At 40.3% G+C, this 17,423-nt stretch overlaps 1 protein-coding gene across 9 annotated transcripts in view; it reads left to right on the forward strand.

The window, feature by feature from the left end:
* Positions 1–17,423, forward strand: part of ARHGAP24 (Rho GTPase activating protein 24) — a 227,030-nt gene that overhangs the window by 196,508 nt on the left and 13,099 nt on the right. For all 9 annotated transcript variants that reach the window (XM_075034049.1, XM_075034059.1, XM_075034078.1 and 6 more), the window contains one exon: positions 8,113–8,320. In XM_075034049.1, the coding sequence (XP_074890150.1) occupies positions 8,113–8,320 (208 nt within the window). The remainder of the gene's footprint in view (positions 1–8,112; positions 8,321–17,423) is intronic.

The following is a 17,423-nucleotide window of genomic DNA, read 5'->3' on the forward strand; positions in this document are numbered from 1 at the left end:
TTCTTTGTTCATTTGTTTGTAGCTGGCCAGCTGATACTGTCTCCTCTACGTAATAGCCCATGAATGGCCTGCCTGAATGAGGTGGCTTGAGACAAGATTATTGCAGAGCATCTGAGCAAAAATCAGTGAGAACAGTGGGGGAATCAGATCTGTGATGCTCTGAATTGCCTGTTTGTCTGGCAGAACATCAGGGAGAAGAGTTTGCATTTTGTCTGTGTGGGAGGAGGGGGGAGAAGAGATAAATGCGTATCTGTGCAGAAAGTCGACTAAGTCCTTCAATTTAGAGATTTCTGATGGATTTAAGTGTAGCACTACAATGCACAGTCCTGTTGCAAGTGCTGCACTGCCCCTTAATCTTGCTGCCCTGCAGCCTGCATTTGCCTTTCCACCTGCTGCATAGAGATGCTTAAAGCCAGTTCTGCATTGCACGTACTCCTGTTGAAGCAGAGCATGGCAATACTGGGGGGAGGAGGGCAAAGAGGAGGCTGGCTTTCAAAATATGTTAGCTGGAAGAGAAACACATGTCTGAGAGGTATGACAAGTGATGATAAGGTGCCACAGTGCTTGGGATGGGTGTGGAGAAACTACCTTTATGACGAGAACAAAAACTTTGTGTGGGGGAAGAGGAAAATATTGGTGCTGCCTTAAAAACTATGCTGGACAGAGAAATCCAAGTGAAAGGGCTAAATTTTCACGTTGTTCTGAAGTGTGAGAAATTATCTTACACAGGCGTTATTCAAATAAAATCATCTTCATCTTCTGCTCCTCCCTAAACTGTTCCTCCATGCTGCTATTTGTCCTTTTGCAAGACCATGCAGCTCTTTGCTCACAAGACTCAGTAGTGATGTAGTGGCGTCATTGCTTTTGAGGGTTGCGTGTGCAGGCAGTCAGGGGCAATGCCTTGAAATGGTGGATCACAACCAGTGAGGGACTCACCACGAAACTACAGCAGAGGTCAGCTATCACTTGCAGCTGAGATAGCATTGAAAGCTGTTTGCTCCCTGCACCCGCTGTCCCTGAGGCCAGCATTTCCCTTGGTTGCTGGAGTTCAGTCCTTCTGGAGACTGGCCAAGAGGATGTGGATATGTCTGTATGAAGTGTGCTAGTGCATTTCAAGGTGTCGGTGTGAATTAGAGCTGTCTGTGCCCCATTTATGCACTTAACTATTTGAGAAATGTTTGGAAGTTGAATAAAGGATTAAGTGATAATTTTGCAGACAGCTGCCTTTGTGCCTAGGGTGCAGCCTTATCTGCTCCAAAAAGAGCTTCAGCTGTTGATTCTTCCCCTGTATGTTCTGACACAGAAACTCTTCATGTCTAAAACTCCAACTGAAGCTGCAGCACTTGGGGCAGAGGACAGAATGATGGTGCTAATTTGCTTTACTCTACATACCATTTGTTTCAGTAGCTTTATTATACACATTTTCTATCAAGAGTGTTGTGAGAAGGCCCCTAGATCAGAGCTGCAGAATGCTGGATGCGCATGTTTAACTACATCCACATCCCACTGAAGTCCACAGAAAGATGAACATTAACTGGACTTTCGGTCAAGCCTTTGCTATGGTTGCACAGGCAAATTGGGATAATTACACTTGTCTTATTAATTGGCATACCGAATTCTTACAACTTCATTTGCAGATTGTATACCCAAGAATAAAAACAGGCAAAACTAGCCTTCTGCAAACCTAGCCCGTACTTGCATAAAGCAGATCAGTTAGTTCTAAGCTGTGCAACACAATGCAGAAAATAAAATTAGCAGGGAAAACCACTGGCTAGTCATTGGAAGAACTACACGGGAATCGTGACATTGTATGTTTAGGCAGAGATACATCGTCATCTTCACCGGTGATACAAGGTGTTTCCTTCCTGGAAATCAAGATCAAAGCTGCATTGTGATAGGCACCGAAAAATTAAATGTCAGACCTGTTTGGTGGTCGTGTTGTAGAAGTTAGTGCTTAGAGGGCAGCACCTGAACAGAGACAGAGCCAAGCATCTTTAAAATCCAATTTAGAGAAGATGCTCTCTGTTTAAGTACCACCACAGGAACCTCCTGAGAACATGTGCAGGGTAAGTGGAGAAAAGCAGTAACTGAGGGTAACTTTGCTGGCATGCAGTGGTGAGAACATTCAATAGCATGGTGAATTTGGGTGAGTAGAGTTTTGGAGGAGGAGGCGGCGTTGGCCATGGCCAGAGAAATGGTGCAGGCCCTGATGTGAGCAACTGTGGTAAGTTCCTGGGGGTGTTTTTAAAATTGCCTCCCTTCCTTTCCAGCCTGTAGGTAGTTCTGCTCCTATTTCAGAGTTCTTTTTTCTAAGCAGTAATCTCTGGTGCGCAGCTGTGCTAAACTCCAGGGGAGGAGTTTATCTTACCTTACCTACTGTTGGCATCACACTGACTGTGGCGTAGGAGAAGGCTTGAATGAAAGAAAATGAGTCAGGTGGGAACAAAATTCTGCCACTGCTATTTTTGGTAGGATTTTTCTTCTCCTGTACGTTACAAAATTCTGTACAGAAGAAGAAAATACTCGCTGCCTTTGATCTACTCAAAGCAGCACTTAGTGTTGGGGAACACCAGAGCAGAAAGCTGGTAAGAAATAATAATTTAAAACTCCATATTAAGTGTTATGTGGCCATGACAGCCACTTCATGTTATTCCAGGACCTTTGTTTCCAGCCCTGCTGTTGAAAGCCATTCACCTGATCTGTTATTTTCAGTCAATGAATAACTGATGTAGAATTGAGAGCTGCTTAAAATTCTCATCCAGATCGTTCCAAAACAAGTTCTGAGTTTTGTTCTGCTGCACTTTGAGAGAACACATGTACAGGCGTGGGCCCTCTGCTGAAAGCATCAGCCCTCTGTGCTTTATGCTGTCTGAAAATTATGCTATCATCTAAATTGCTGAAAGGTGGCTTGGGAAAGGCAGAAACCTTCTGGCTCGCTGCGTGCGTGTGCTGTGGTAGAGCTAGAGTGGCAGGTGGGCTTTTTCAAGCTATTCCTTAGAGAGCAAGGAGACAGAACTGCCGCTTACATCTTTCTCCTTTTTTTGTCACTGAATCAGAAGCTTGGAGTTACTAGACTTGAGATGTGACCACTGCCTGTGCTCAGTAGCTAAGGAAATCATTGACTAATAGCATTCTTAGATTTAAAAAATATACTCTAACTGTGAATATGTACCATTGAAAATACCACAGTGCTTTCACAACTCTTGAGTACACATACACAGAACTTGGATATAGCACTGTAGTGTCTTTCATAAACTTTATGGGTATCAGTTAGGCTTGCAAATCCAGTTTCTCAAAATGTTTACAAAACTTCTGCCATGGGAATGTTCTAGTTAATGAATAACCGCTCAGCGTGCCCTTTACTAGCATGTGATTTTCCTCTTTGATGTTATGCGTGATCTTGGCTTAATTGGATATAGGTTTAAAGACCTACAAGGGCCTCTCTGAAAAAGCAGTTCTGCTGATTAAATCTAATGACTGGTCAGAACTGGAATCCTGTACATTTCCCTGCCTTCTGCTAGCTGTGGGGAAGCCAAGCTGCTGCCATTCTGAATCTCAAGGTTTCTTGTTGGGTTTGTTTGTTTGTTTCCCTTCTGGCACACTGTCTCAAGGATAAACCAAACCACAGGTTAGCACTTGTGCATCTGTGCATTTCAGGATTTTGGAGACATTGAGATTTAGGAGGAGAATTTGGGTTTGGATTACATCAGTTATGAGGGCTGTCTTTTATTTCCTTCTCCACAGAGGCGTTCTTGTTTAGTTACTGTAGTGGAAATTTACTTTTAAAAAACAGTATGTGAAATTATCTCTGTGGTTTTGGTTACATTGTAGTCTCCCTAACTAGGACTGTCTTTTCCTTGCTTCTCTGTAAAGGAGATGCTAGTAGTTACCAGGTATAGCTGATAGTGTTCACTGTTGTTTGCCTCTGCCAACCACTAAGGTTGCAGCCACAGTTCTTTACAGCATTGCCTTTGCTTCTTAACAGTCAATGTCTTAGTCTTCATAAACTATTCATCTGCAATATCTCTGTAGGAATTCGTTGCGACCTAAGGGGGGATAAAAGCATGAGAAAGGGACAGTGGAAGAAGGTCAGCTTTACAGGGCGATGATCATGGCTTTTATTCCAAAATGGTGAAAAACCCAACAGGCACCAGAAAGATGATGAACAAGGTAAAATTTGTGACAACATGGTCTGGAGGCAGAGCTGTCATGTTTCTGCCATGTCTGCCACTGGCAACAGAGTACTTTCTCCATAACGTATCAGCAAGTCTGTAACTTCAAGTCAATATTTATGCAGGCTTATCATGACTGATGCCTTTCATGGCCAAGTGCTGCCTGGTGCAGTGTTCTGCATTTGTTAGGTGAAGGAAATAACTTCATTTGGAGAAGTTCAGCCTAGACTTTGAAACCAAACCAAGCCTGCCTGAGATGAATTCCAAAGCCAAACAAATTGGAGAACACAGAGTGTAGTAAATGGTGACTTCAGAAGCACTTCAAAGTGTGATGTTGTGATTTTCCATGAGACTTAGGTCTTAACTTTAGGTTATTACATCGTTGTTAGAATTGCCATGCTAGCTATGAGCTTCCCAAAGCTGATCCTCATGCCTGTGAGATAGATACAGTATTATCACCATTCATACAGATGGGGAGCCAAGTCCCTGAGGCTTTATCTGACATGTGAGGATGGTGGGGCATACACCTATATATCTGGCCATGAAGTATATATGTGGCCAGACTCAATGCAGCTGTGTTCTGAGGATTGTGTAGGATCTGAATCCAGTCTGTCAGATCTGAGATTACTGCTGTGGTTATTCTGTCTCTCTTTCAGGCACTCCGAGCTATGTGTATTTTAAGTGTCCAAGTAAAAGTCCCTTAATTTACCATGTACCTTATTGCAGTCAGTAGTAGAAACAATTCAGTGTTTACATTTAAAGGACCAGAGCCGGGAAATTTTAGGCTCCAATTTGGATTAATTTTTTTTTCTTGACACTGGTTACCCCTCCATCATATCAGGTTTTATTTTTCCTCATATATATATTTTTTAATGTTTTCTTCATTCAGTACCTGTGATTTGCTGCTACAATACAGAACCAAGTTTGTCATATCCATTTGATATATGTCACCTTTTGTATGTGAATCACTCATTACTTTATGTTTGTCTTAAAAAAATACTGTTTGACAGTAGTTACAGACATCTTAATGCTTTATGGTTGCCACCTGTTTTCAATACTTCTTGTGTTGTGGTGCATCAGCAATTTATATAATATAGGAACTTGTTTTGCTCCCACTCTGCATGCTTTGAAAACTAGTTCTAAAACAAAGGAGAAAAAAAAAAAGGCAGCATCCCCCAAAATGTATTAATAGAAAGTGATGTGTTTTGACTGCAGTGTCACTAGTAATACGAGTTTCAAAGCAGTCTGGTAGGTTTGAGAACTTACTCTTTCCTCTGCAAATGTAAGCTGCAATATGCACATTACTGATTAAAGAATGTTAGCATGGAGAGAAGAAAGTATAGCCAATAGGACAAAGCTTATTCATACTAATTGTACTGTCAGTGGGCATGAGTTGTAATTGGAATGTCTGATCTTATACTGATTAATTTTGTTTGAAAAGAGGCAAAAACTCTTGTGTTTAAAACCAAGAGATCTCATGGGCTCTTGAAGGGAAGTTCAGACTGTAAGTTCATAGGACAAACCAGAGTAGGATGGCCAAGTCTTACACCCAAGAAGGAATAACCACAGGGTTATTACAGCTCTGCGGAAAGGACCTGGGTGCCCTGGGGCACAGTAAGCTGCACACAAGCTGGCAGTGGACCTGGCAGCAGGGAAGGTTTGACAACAGCCTGGGCAGTACCAGCAGGAGCAGAGCCAGCAGAGGGAGGGAAGTGATTAACCCCCTCTGTTCAGCATTTTTTAGACCATATTCTAAATATTATGTCCATTAAAAAAAAAAAAGTGGGATGGAGATAAAACTGGAGGGAGTTGAGCAAAGGGCCACCAAGATGCTTGGGAGCTAGAACACACACCCTTGGAGGAGAGGCAGAGGAAGTGGGGCTTGTTGAGCCAGGAGAGGGGACAATTCTGAACAGCAGCCTTTTTGTATATTAAGGAGTTTGAATTCCCCAGACTCCCATAATCATGCAGATTCCTTAACTGACTTTCAGTGGACCTTCCTCCTTAATTCTGCTACTTTCAGAATGAGAGTCTAGGAAATCTAGAGGGACTTGAGGATTTCCTCTGTGTTGACCAGCGGCAGCTCTTAAGTCAGACAAATACAAGAAACCTGAATTGATGTAATACTCCTGCTATCCCCATAGGCAGTTTGCAGGAGGTTAGGAAGGTATGTAAGAATTAACAAAACATACTTTAACTTCTTTGCCAGTGTGAAGAGGCTGAACTTTGTGGACACCAAATACTCCACACCAGTCAGTATTCTTCTAAGCTTGACTCACTCTGAAATTCCAAAATTCCTTCTTTAATTGCTAATTGTTGGGTTTGGGGTTTTGTACAACATGAAAAAAAAGTGAGCTAATAAAAGAGTGACCGTGTGATGTTCAGTCCCCTTACCTACTGCTGGTTTTGGCATCCACAGGTGTGGGTACCATGGAAATCACAAAATGTGCTGCTCTGCATCTCAGAATACTTTTTGGATGTCTTAGCTGGACATCAGTTACTCTCTCCAGTTATTTCCTGTGCTACAATAAAAATAATTGCACTTAAATACAAACCCCAGACCTTCAGTATGGGTGACTGACAGCTGCTACCCACTTGCTGTAACAGCCTGGAGCATATGCAAGGCAACTTTCCCCCTTAGAACTGAGGTGTGAGTTATCTTTCTTTTTTTGGAGGAAAAATGTACACATTGAAGGTTACCCAGAAGGATGCTTCAACTTGAATGGTACCTTAGCTTGTGGTTACCTGTTCATGTAATTGTAATTAATGGGTGAATGAAGTTTTGGGGCCAAAAGCAAAAGCTGACTAGCTCAACTCTGCACTTTCTTTAGAAAAAGAAAACCAAAACAACTCTGTTCTCCTTGTTGAATATTTTTAAACCAGCAGGAACTGTGTGCTCAGTGAAGAGCACAATTTGACTTGCTGCATTTCCACCAGCCCCGACTTCATAGTGTACATAATTGGAAAAGGAGCCTTCCAAGCGTAGGTAGTTATTTGGTCTTTAGTTTCTGATCATGACTGCCTTAGAACTATTCATTGTCTTGCTATATATACAAACTGAATTGCCTCACTTCAGCCCCAATACTTAACTATTCAACAAATGGTGGTCTCAAAAGAGAGCTTCCATCACAGATGACATGCCTGAACATCACTGTGATGCTGACTGTGATGGCTGGCTCTGCAGTTTGAAAGGGAAAGGCAAAATAAGTTACGAAGAGTAGCTGTCTTTCCAGTGGTAGTGATGATATCCTCAGATCAGGGTTGAAGTTAATTCTGTCAAAAAACCTCCATGTTCTTCTGAGGTTAAGTACGAGTGCAGGTTTCCTGCAGTTTGTCTGACATATTTCACCTTTCGTGTCGGGATCTTTTTTCATACACAAAATTTATTGTTGCTAAAGCAGACAGTGATGATGTAATTGGTAATACTTTATAGGAATGGTCTTTGTTTGTGTGGGAAAACTTAATTAATAATTTGGTTGAGTGGGAACGAAATCCTGAGTTATATTTATAAATCTTTTGCCCTCCATGTGTAAAGGTAATGTTTATATGCCATTGAAACTGATACAGGAACCACTTACTTTTTTATAGATAATTAGGCATGAACAAAAGAAGATGGAGATGTATGTATCACTTTTAAATCAGAAGTTTTGTGATGGAAAATCCTATTTGTATTATTTCTATGTTTTCTGTGCTTATGGTCTGAAAAATCACACACAGTATTTTATTTTAAATAATGTTTTTGAGCATTGTTGTAAAATATGTCAGCATTGTATTTCCATGAGAGTATCAAAGGTGAAACTGAGAGCTTTATTCTTAAGAAAGGAGTAGGTTAATTGTCAGTGCGTTTAAATGACTTGTGAATTGCGTGGGTTCTAATAGAAGACACGGGCTCCTCAGATGTTTTTGTGAATCTCGACCAAGTCACATCTCTCTCATGCAGGTATTTTTGGCCAGAAGCTGGAAGATACTGTCCGATATGAAAAGCGATATGGGAACCGCCTGGCTCCTATGTTGGTGGAACAGTGTGTGGATTTTATTCGACAGCGGGGGCTAAAGGAAGAAGGCCTTTTCCGACTGCCCGGGCAGGCTAATCTTGTCAAGGAGTTACAGGATGCATTTGACTGTGGAGAGAAGCCTTCTTTTGACAGGTAAAATCCTCCAGCTGTCCCCTACTCCCTGAAGCCTAGACAGGACATGATCTGGTGTACTGGCTGACCCATGGTACAGATCTGCTGTACTGGCTGACCCACGGTGCTGTAAAACACGTGGCAGCAACAGACAGAATGACATGTTTTTCTAGGTTTTTCTATATGTTTCCTGTTATCACTCTGAAATGTCTACCTTTTTTTCTGACTTCAATGTCTGATTTCAAAGTGTTTTGGGAGAATTTCCATTTGTGAAAAGCTGGTTAGGAAAAGTATCGCTAATGATTTGGCTTAATCAAAAATGCCTGAATTACCTTGATCTTAGTATCATTTGAAATACAGTGCTGATGCTGGCATTTAGTCAGTTCCACAAAGGAAGAATTTCTCTTATCACCAATTTCAATATGTTCTGTGGCCTATAAAACTGTCTGGAAGGGAAGTCTATTTTTATGTATTCCTTTATAATTTGGGGCCTTTGGTCTTAAAATAAAAGTCACTGTGACCATAATAAGAAACCTACATGGTCTTGAGGGTCACGGTCCAGGTCCAATTTGTATTCCAATATTTATAGTTTTGTAAAGCTAATGACAATTTTCTGGGCCAAGGAAGAACCCAGTCCTGTTCACACAGCTGTGTATGACTTCAGTCTTTTGTAAGATGAATTTTTTGTGCTAGTTCAGCTCTCCTCCTATAAGCATTTATAGCAGTAGTCCACATACTCGGAGTGTGCAATCAGAGGAAACAGAACCAGTGGATTATGAATGCCACATAGCCTTTTTAACTCTGATCAGAATTAATATGGTAGTAAAATTCCACTTCAAGCGACTGTTAAACAGTGGTTGTCCTCAGTGTGTGCCCTAAGTGATATCCATAACACACCTCCAAAATGGAATCAGGATACTTCACTCCAGTTGAGGGTCTAATGTGAATTAGGAGGAAGAGGCAGGTTACATTTATTTTGTGCAACCTTTGACTGATAGCAATGGAAGTAACAGGAAGGAAAGCATAGCTTGATCTTTTAGTGCAAAAACATGCCATGATATGAACCTGATTGCTGGAAATGATTTACCTCTCTCCCTTCCCTATTCCTATGAAGTGAGCAAATTTGTTAGGCATTAAAGTATGTGTATCACAGATGCACAGAAGGCAGACATCTGTAATTTTGTTTTATCTCCAACAGTTTCCTCAGTCCTGACCCTCACTTTAAGAAATGTCAGGAATTTATAATGCACTGGAAAAGTGAATTGTCTTCTATGAGGTTTATTGGTTTCTCATTGGAAGGTGAGAGTTAGGATAATTGACCAGAAAATAGCTTTAAGGAGCCAGAGGACTGTGGGAAGTGACACCATTAGCTGGTAAATGCTTATAGCATACTCACTGAATGTTCAAATACTGCGTAACTTATTTAAAAATGGTAAAGAAGCATCCATTGGGTATGTTTTCTTGGACATTAAGACAAACATTACTGGTCATGTCTGTGGCACAACCTCTACCAGAGATACAGGTATGTGAATGGCAGAAACAAAAGGTTCTTTTTTCTGTGCCTGTAAGCCAAATAATTGTGGAGGAAATGTTTAAGAAAACAAGTCACCCCCAAACTCCAGGAAGATGATGTACTGAACACCCCACTGATGGGTACAGCTTGAAAGAGGTGCCCAAGTTCTATCTATTCAAAACAAATGAGACCAGGGCTCAGCTGCATAATTTTTTTTTATTTTTTTTTTTCAAGGTTGTCTAGCAACATCTGTAGTACACAATAATGAGCCCCAGGAACAGGCATGCTAGCTGAGCTTTAGCAGATGAAATGGAGAAGAGATTTTTACATGCTACTGCTGTGAAGAAGGCACATAATCTCTACTATAGCAATTAGAAACATCAGCAGGAGTTGCCTATAAATCGCTGGTCCTGCAGTTCTGCTTCTGTAGCAGAGAATTTATAGAATACTGACCTTGTATGTCTGCATGTCTCATTGTGAAGGGTACTTTTTCTGTTTACTTTTTCACATTTGAGTTTGGAGAGGTGTGACTGAGGTGTAGCAATGGTCTAGAAGTCAAGCAGACATAAATTCTGTTCTGATCTCTGCTATTGTTTCCATTGGGCATCTACTTTTTTCCTCCAACCTTTTGTTCCGTTTGTAAACTTTTGAGGTGAAGTTCATTTCACAGTGTTTATAGAGTGCCTATGTGATTACCTTGTTTTGGGGTAACTTTTCATTTTGCTCAACAGCAGCATGGTCTCCAGGTTTGATGCAACCTGTTTAGCAAGTTGAGCTCTTGGAAAGTGGCTACAATATGAAAAGTTGCTGTAGAGAAAAGAAAAAGATATATGTTAGGGGTCTATGCTTACTTTCTGTCATGAACCTCCAGATCCACTGTGTTTAATCTGTAATTATATGTTACTATTAGTCAAAGGTCCAGTAGTGCAAAATCTACGTAGGTTCTGTTTCTTAATTTACATTTTGCCCGCTCTTACACATCAATAATAATAAAGATTTTTGCAGTTAGAGCTGAGCTGATGGTTTTGTTGATGAGGCACAAAACACAGTGGAATCCAGGTCATGCTTCCATAGTGGTGCTGGGTCACTGGCTCTTGACTGGGAGAAAGACTAGCTACTGTCATCAGTGTTGGAACTAATGCAAAGAGCTGATGTTTGAGGAGTTTGCCATTTTTCATCATACTGACATTTTTTCTGTGTATAAGTGCACCTAAGTCAAACAAAGACTTTAGAACACGTGAAGGTGCTTTGAAATGCGTGTGTAGGCTTGTGTATGTTTGTATGAGAAATTATTATTAACTAATCCTTCTTCTCTTTATGCTTTCTTAGCTATTTCAGTAAAATATGTAACTTGTAGAATTAAAAGCAAAAACAGAGGTAAGATCGTGCAGCCATGATTAGTATTCCTTTAAAATGTCATCTCTGTTTTAAGACGGTTATACCATCTTAAAACACCTTACAGCTGTTGGGAGATGATGTTCAAAGGCACAGATCTGCTCTTTTGCCCAGAGTTCAGCAGCTGTCCACGGTTCTCTGGAGACCCTGCCCTCCTTCCCTTTTGCGTTCCTATCTGCACCCCTTTGGCAAAGAAGACCACAGAACAAATGCAAGGACAAAAAATGCGGCGCATTTGAAAGAAGTAGTAAAATAGCTTTGCGCAAAAGAAAATGCAGCCATGTTTTGAAACATAAAACATGTTTAAAAAATGGTACCTCTCACATGAGTTAGCAGCTGGATGTTCCGATACTGAAGTCAGTTATAAAAACACAGAGTGAATCCAAGACAAGTCAGAGAGTGGCAAAAACCTTCATGTATTAATTTGATCTTGATCTTATAGTTGGATAAGATGTTGCTGAAGAATTGTGAGCTATGTGTATGAGAATGGAACCAGTATTTGAAATTTCTCATACTCACAGAATGAGAAAACCCAGTATCTGATCTTAAACACCCAACACCCCAGCCCTCCTAGTATGAAAACTGGAACATCAGCATTTCTCGCAGTCTTGGAAAGGGGAGGTATAGCTGCTACAACTGAAAACTGCTGAGGCCTTTTGTGTGATGAAAAAAAACCAACAAAACCAACTGAAAATTCTATGTCAGTTTAAAAACAAAAATCAATAAATACCTCGCTCCCTCTGTATGTATCTGCACATATTGTGAAATCTGCTTTAAGGAACTAACAGTGCAATTAGGCAATCACTCATGCTTGCTACTATTTGAAATATCCTTGGTATTTCCAGTACAGCTTCACCTCTGTGTAAAATTGTCCCCTCCGGGGAATCCATTTTGCTTGCCCTTTGGGTATTTGCTTCTTCCTGCTTGTGTGGCTTACATTTTAAATTTAAAGTCCCTCAACTCCTTTACAAATCATACATTGTATCATGTAATGATACAAAGTGGATTATGACTGTTTGTTCTGTAAAATTAGCATAGCAAATATGGCACTGCAAAAGGAAAAGAACATAAGGGTTTGTTCTACAATTTTTACCTCAAAGGGGTACAAAATGGGATTTCTCTTTTTATATTACCTCTTTCCATCTACTGTTCATCACAATTACTACCAGATGACAAGAGAGTTAAGATTGCTCAGGGAGAAAAAATATTTGAAATGTTACTGAAACAAATATTAATACTTATGTGATTGATGTATGTGGCTTGGATTTTCATAACTGCTATCACTGATGTATAGTCCGGTAGTTCAGAAGAGTTTAAAGTTACATAGGTCACCTGCCTGCATTTGTGTATGTGCACAAGAGAGAAGGAAAGCACATAAATGCGTATTTAGCAAAACAAAATCTCTATTACATTCTCTCATGGGTTCTCATACTTATATTCTCTTTAAAGAAGAATGCAGCACATTATAGGACAATATTACTTAGCATTCAGCTGAGAAAACGGTATGTAAGTGGCAGTATGTGATAGCTGTCAAATGCTAACTATTATTTACCAGAGCTAGATAATCCAGAATGTAGAACTGGTATGTTCCTGTGCATTTAATCACTGGGATTGTTGAAGCAAAATAAGACAATGATGAGGATGGTACTAATGTAGTATCCTCAAGGTGAGAAGGAGCACATGCACAATTCTTACTCTGCTCCAGAGACAAAGAATGTTTTAAAATTTTGGTGAATGCAAGAAACTGGACCTGTCTCAGTGGGGCTGCAGCCTGCACTGGCACTGTACAGACTGCAACTAGACATTGCCTTGGAAATCACTGGTTATGAAAATTGTTCTTTTATTTTCCAAATACAAGCCTGTACATAAGAATTTTTTTTAGAAGCAGATAGTTCCTCACAAGGAAGGGGCTTTATTTCCCTCCTAGTGGGAAAGTGCAGTAATCCCTAAACAAAACACTTTTATGTGAAATGAAGTCTTCACTAGAAAGTTGGTTCCTGCCAAACTGAAATGGCCTTAGGCCTATGAAGATTCCTGTTCACTTCTGCGTGTTCCAGGCTTCCTTCCCCGATCCTTACAATCTGCTCATCAGATATGCCTCGAGCCAATTCCACATCGTTTCTCATTCCAGCTCTCTTTCTAACCTAGTCTAGGAATTAAGTACACTTTAGGAGACGCATTTCTAGTGTGATGCAAGCATCACTAAATCAGTTTAATTGGTGTCCTGCTGTAGGAGAGTGTGTTTTTAGTTATTGGCAGTGAATGAACATTTGTAGTTGCTTCGCATGAATTTCAGTTTCAGAAATGGAGTTGGTGTCAGCTGTGACTTGGAAAAAAAGAAAAAGGCAGTCATGTATTTCACTTGCCAATGACAAATGACTTCTTAGATGGCCATGGTCACCTTTAAGAAAGGATGACATTTTGTTACTGTGTGGAAAGTCTGAGAGTGTGGTTTTTAAAGCATCCTTACTTAGGGTTGCAAGACTTGTGGCTTTCTCTTCCAGTAAACAAGAACAGGTAGTTTATTTGTGGTGTTTTTTCATGTTTTATATATGCTTGCAATCCCTGCAAAATCTTGCAGAAACTTAACAGCCTTTCTGAACAACCTATCAAATGATAAAATAATTCAGCAGCATATTCACTGGAGCTGGTTGATTTTTTTTTTCCCCCGGATGGGAACCCATTTGTTTCTTAGGCCTCTGCCCACCTTACCTGAAAGCACTTGTGTCTCTCTTTAAGGATCTGTATTTTAATGTCCTTCCATAGAGTTTGTCTTTTCATTTGTCTGTCCTAAATTATTGTCTTCATTGCTGCTTTTAAAGCAGCACTCTCTAACCTGAATGAATTAGCTGCTCTTAAAATTACTGAAGTGGATGTCTAACTTGGAAATATGAGTCTGTCAGTCTTCAGTATTCCTTGTGGCACTTACTCTCCCTGAATGGGTCCCTGCAAGGTAGCATGGATTGTAAAAATCATGAGCACAAGCACAAAGGAGCAGACTAGGTGTTTGGGTTTTTTCCTATGTCTGAACAGAAAAACAAGAACCGAGATCAGCGTTAACTTAAAGTAGAGCCAGGCTCTTGCAACAGCGAGGGGAGGAGGACAGACAGCTCAGGGCTTAAAATGGTAAATGCTTTTGTATATGTTTCACAAGTTGTAGGCAAAATTTTAGCTGGTACTTACATTAGGCGTGGTACTGCTTGTACTAGATACGTGTTATGTAGGAAAATGATATAGAGAGTAATGCTTTGAAGATACCTACACAGGGGAGCAAAAATCACATAGGACATTCAACCAATTATGCTATGCATTTGACCTCACCTTTGAATTTCTGGACCAAAGCCCAACTCCCAAAATCAGTCAAACCACTCCTGATTCATCATAACATTACTGAACACAGGCTTTGCCCTCCTAGCATCTGGGTACTGGCTTCTCAGCAGTAACAATGCTTTGATTCTCCTATACGTAGTTATGCACATTTGTAATATTCCCTTGATGTTGCTTTCTCAGTGTTTCATCACTGGTTTTTACCATGGGCTCTAGCATCTCACTTAAGCAGTGTGCATACTGGCAGCAGTTACACACTGGGCAGCCAGTTAGGAACTCGTCCTCCCATGTCAGGAAAATATCTATAATGGTCCGAGAGGTGTTCTACAGACTTGAATGCAGCTAAACAGGGACACCGTCAGCAAATGTTGTGGTGGGTACAGGATATGTTGGTGAGGGAGACTCTCCGGGATTGTGATCTGTGATACATCTGAAATGATGGAGCTGTAATTCTAGTAATTCTGGGAGGTATTGATACACAAACTGAACTGTACTGTTGTCGTTTGTTTTATTACCAGAACTCCTAAATTGAATTATAGCCTCACAGCTTGTTGTTCCCTACTGTTTGTTCTTTATGCAGACTGTTTATGTGTCATCATGATCTAGAGCTATTCTTGGCACAGCATTAATCTTTTTGTAATGTGACCTTGCCCTGTTAATATTTCCTCTCTGAGAGTTTATGAGGAGCTTGTTGGCTTTGTGCTCTGAAGCACTGACTCCAAGCTCTCTGAACATGCTGTCTGCTTGTCCAAGTGTGAGGGTTATGCGTGGATTTCTGGTGACCTGCTGGGCTTCAGTAACTTTTGTTTATGGTAGAGAGGGTGAAAAACTCCAGGCAGTTTAATCAGTCTGACAGCCACTTGCATAGTGTCTGTGGTATCACAAAGAAAAGTGCTGTCAAAACAGCAATGCCGTCGTGAGGGATATTAATGACAAAGTTCAGATGAATGGGGCTTTGAATATGTGTAGTCTGATGACTAAGGAGAGGCTGTGGTGTATTTGCATTTGTAATGCCTTTGCATGGACAGTGGTGAAGTGGGGGATGCTCCTTTGGAAACATATCAATAGTAAAGCAGTATTAATGTTTTAGTGAGGTAAGTAATCTTTCTCAGACTTTCCAGCATGACATGCTGAAACAGACTGTTTCTCAGCTTGCTGTTGCTTTTTGTGTTGCATTCAATTTTCTGCTTTGTGCTTTGTCACTCCTATTTCAAGCTTGTAATTATTCGTTGTGCACTTGGAGAAAGTCTGCCTCAATTCATGAGGGTCATTCCAATTTAGATAACAGAGGATTTTCAGCTGGAATTGACACACTCTATTTTAATACTTGTTAATGAATACTTTTAATCATGTTAATTATGCATGTGTAATCATGGAACACTTTGATATTACGCTGTCAGATAGCAAAAAAAATACTAAGTTAGGTATAATCATTAAGTTTCTGTAGCTGTAATGGTCCTAGAATATAAGCAAGGCCAGGTTTGAAGGGAGAAATACTGCCTTGTCTTAAACTGATCAGCTGTAGCTGGAAAAAGTCCAGGAGGAAAAGGTCCTCTACAGGCCCTGGAAAGATCCACCTCTTGCAAACTACACAAATGGCCTCAAGGCAGATACATAAATGCTGTTGGTTGACTTAGACTGTGGATAGAACACTGCAGACTGGGGATAGAACACTGCAGACTGTGGGTAGAACACTACAGACTGGAAAGGGAAATAGATGCTCCCGATCCTCAAGAGAGCTTGCAGTTCAGCACTGCTTTGAAACTCACAGCTGTCCTCTGTGGCTGAAATGCACTTAATGGTATTTGTGGATTGAAACACCTAAAATACAGATGGATTAAAACTGAGTCTGCCATTTTTAAGTTTTCCTCTGTATTTTAAAACAAAAGGCGAAAAAAATAATACTAGACTGCAAGGTCTAAACAGATCTCATTATATGAAACACTCTTTTAGTTACATTATTATAAAAATATTGACATTTTTATACCAATATTTACACTGAAGAAAGTTTCTAGCTTTTGTCTAACTCTTGCTAAACAGAAGTAAAAAATCCAATTCTTAAAAGAGCTTTGCAGGCAGTATGTGTGTGTGTGTGTATGTATGTTTGCTTATGCTGTCAAAATCTTTATGGTAGTTTCTGTATAGATAGATTAAGTCCTAAGCAGTGTTCTAGTACAGTTTAAGAAAAAAAAAATGTAACAAAACAAATCTTCCAAAAACTTATTTTGCAATCCCACCATCTTGTGGCAGTCTGCAGTATTGCCTTAGCATTTGGTCGGCAGAAGCAAATAAAAAAAAAAAAAAGAATTAAACTGCAAATGTGTCTCCATCTACTAATTGGGACCTGGTCTTCTAACCCCAGCTAAGAAAGCACCTTTCTGTAGACTCGTATACAGCATGTATTTCAGGAGGTTAGTTTTAGAACACAAGACTTCTTACTGTTCCCTCGCTCCTTGGCATCCTGCCTTCCCATTTCTTTCTCAGTTCTTCCATGGTAGAGCCACAGTTTTTAGCACTCAACTAACCCTTCGCAGTGATAGTCTATCAGTACTTCACACTGAAAGGAGGAACTTTATAAATTGCATCACTTTTCAGGGCTTTTGTCCTCTTCTTCAGCCTTTTTATCCCCCATTTGCTGTGCCCTCAAGGAGCAAGTATTCCACTTCACACCAAGGGACTAGTGTAAAATAAAATTATTCTTATGTGTTGCACGAAGCATGATCCTGGCAGTACAAAGAAGGGAAGATAACTGCTTAATCCCCTAACTGGGAGACCTGTGTGCTAAATTTTAATTGTTCTTCAGTAATTTCTCTCACTCAACCTGTTTGAATCTTGTATTGTGGGAAGGCCTCTCTAGTTTTATGCAAATAGTTTCTGGAAAGATGTGGT

This window comes from Buteo buteo, chromosome 1 (genome assembly GCF_964188355.1).
Source record: "Buteo buteo chromosome 1, bButBut1.hap1.1, whole genome shotgun sequence".
Taxonomy (NCBI): domain Eukaryota; kingdom Metazoa; phylum Chordata; class Aves; order Accipitriformes; family Accipitridae; genus Buteo; species Buteo buteo.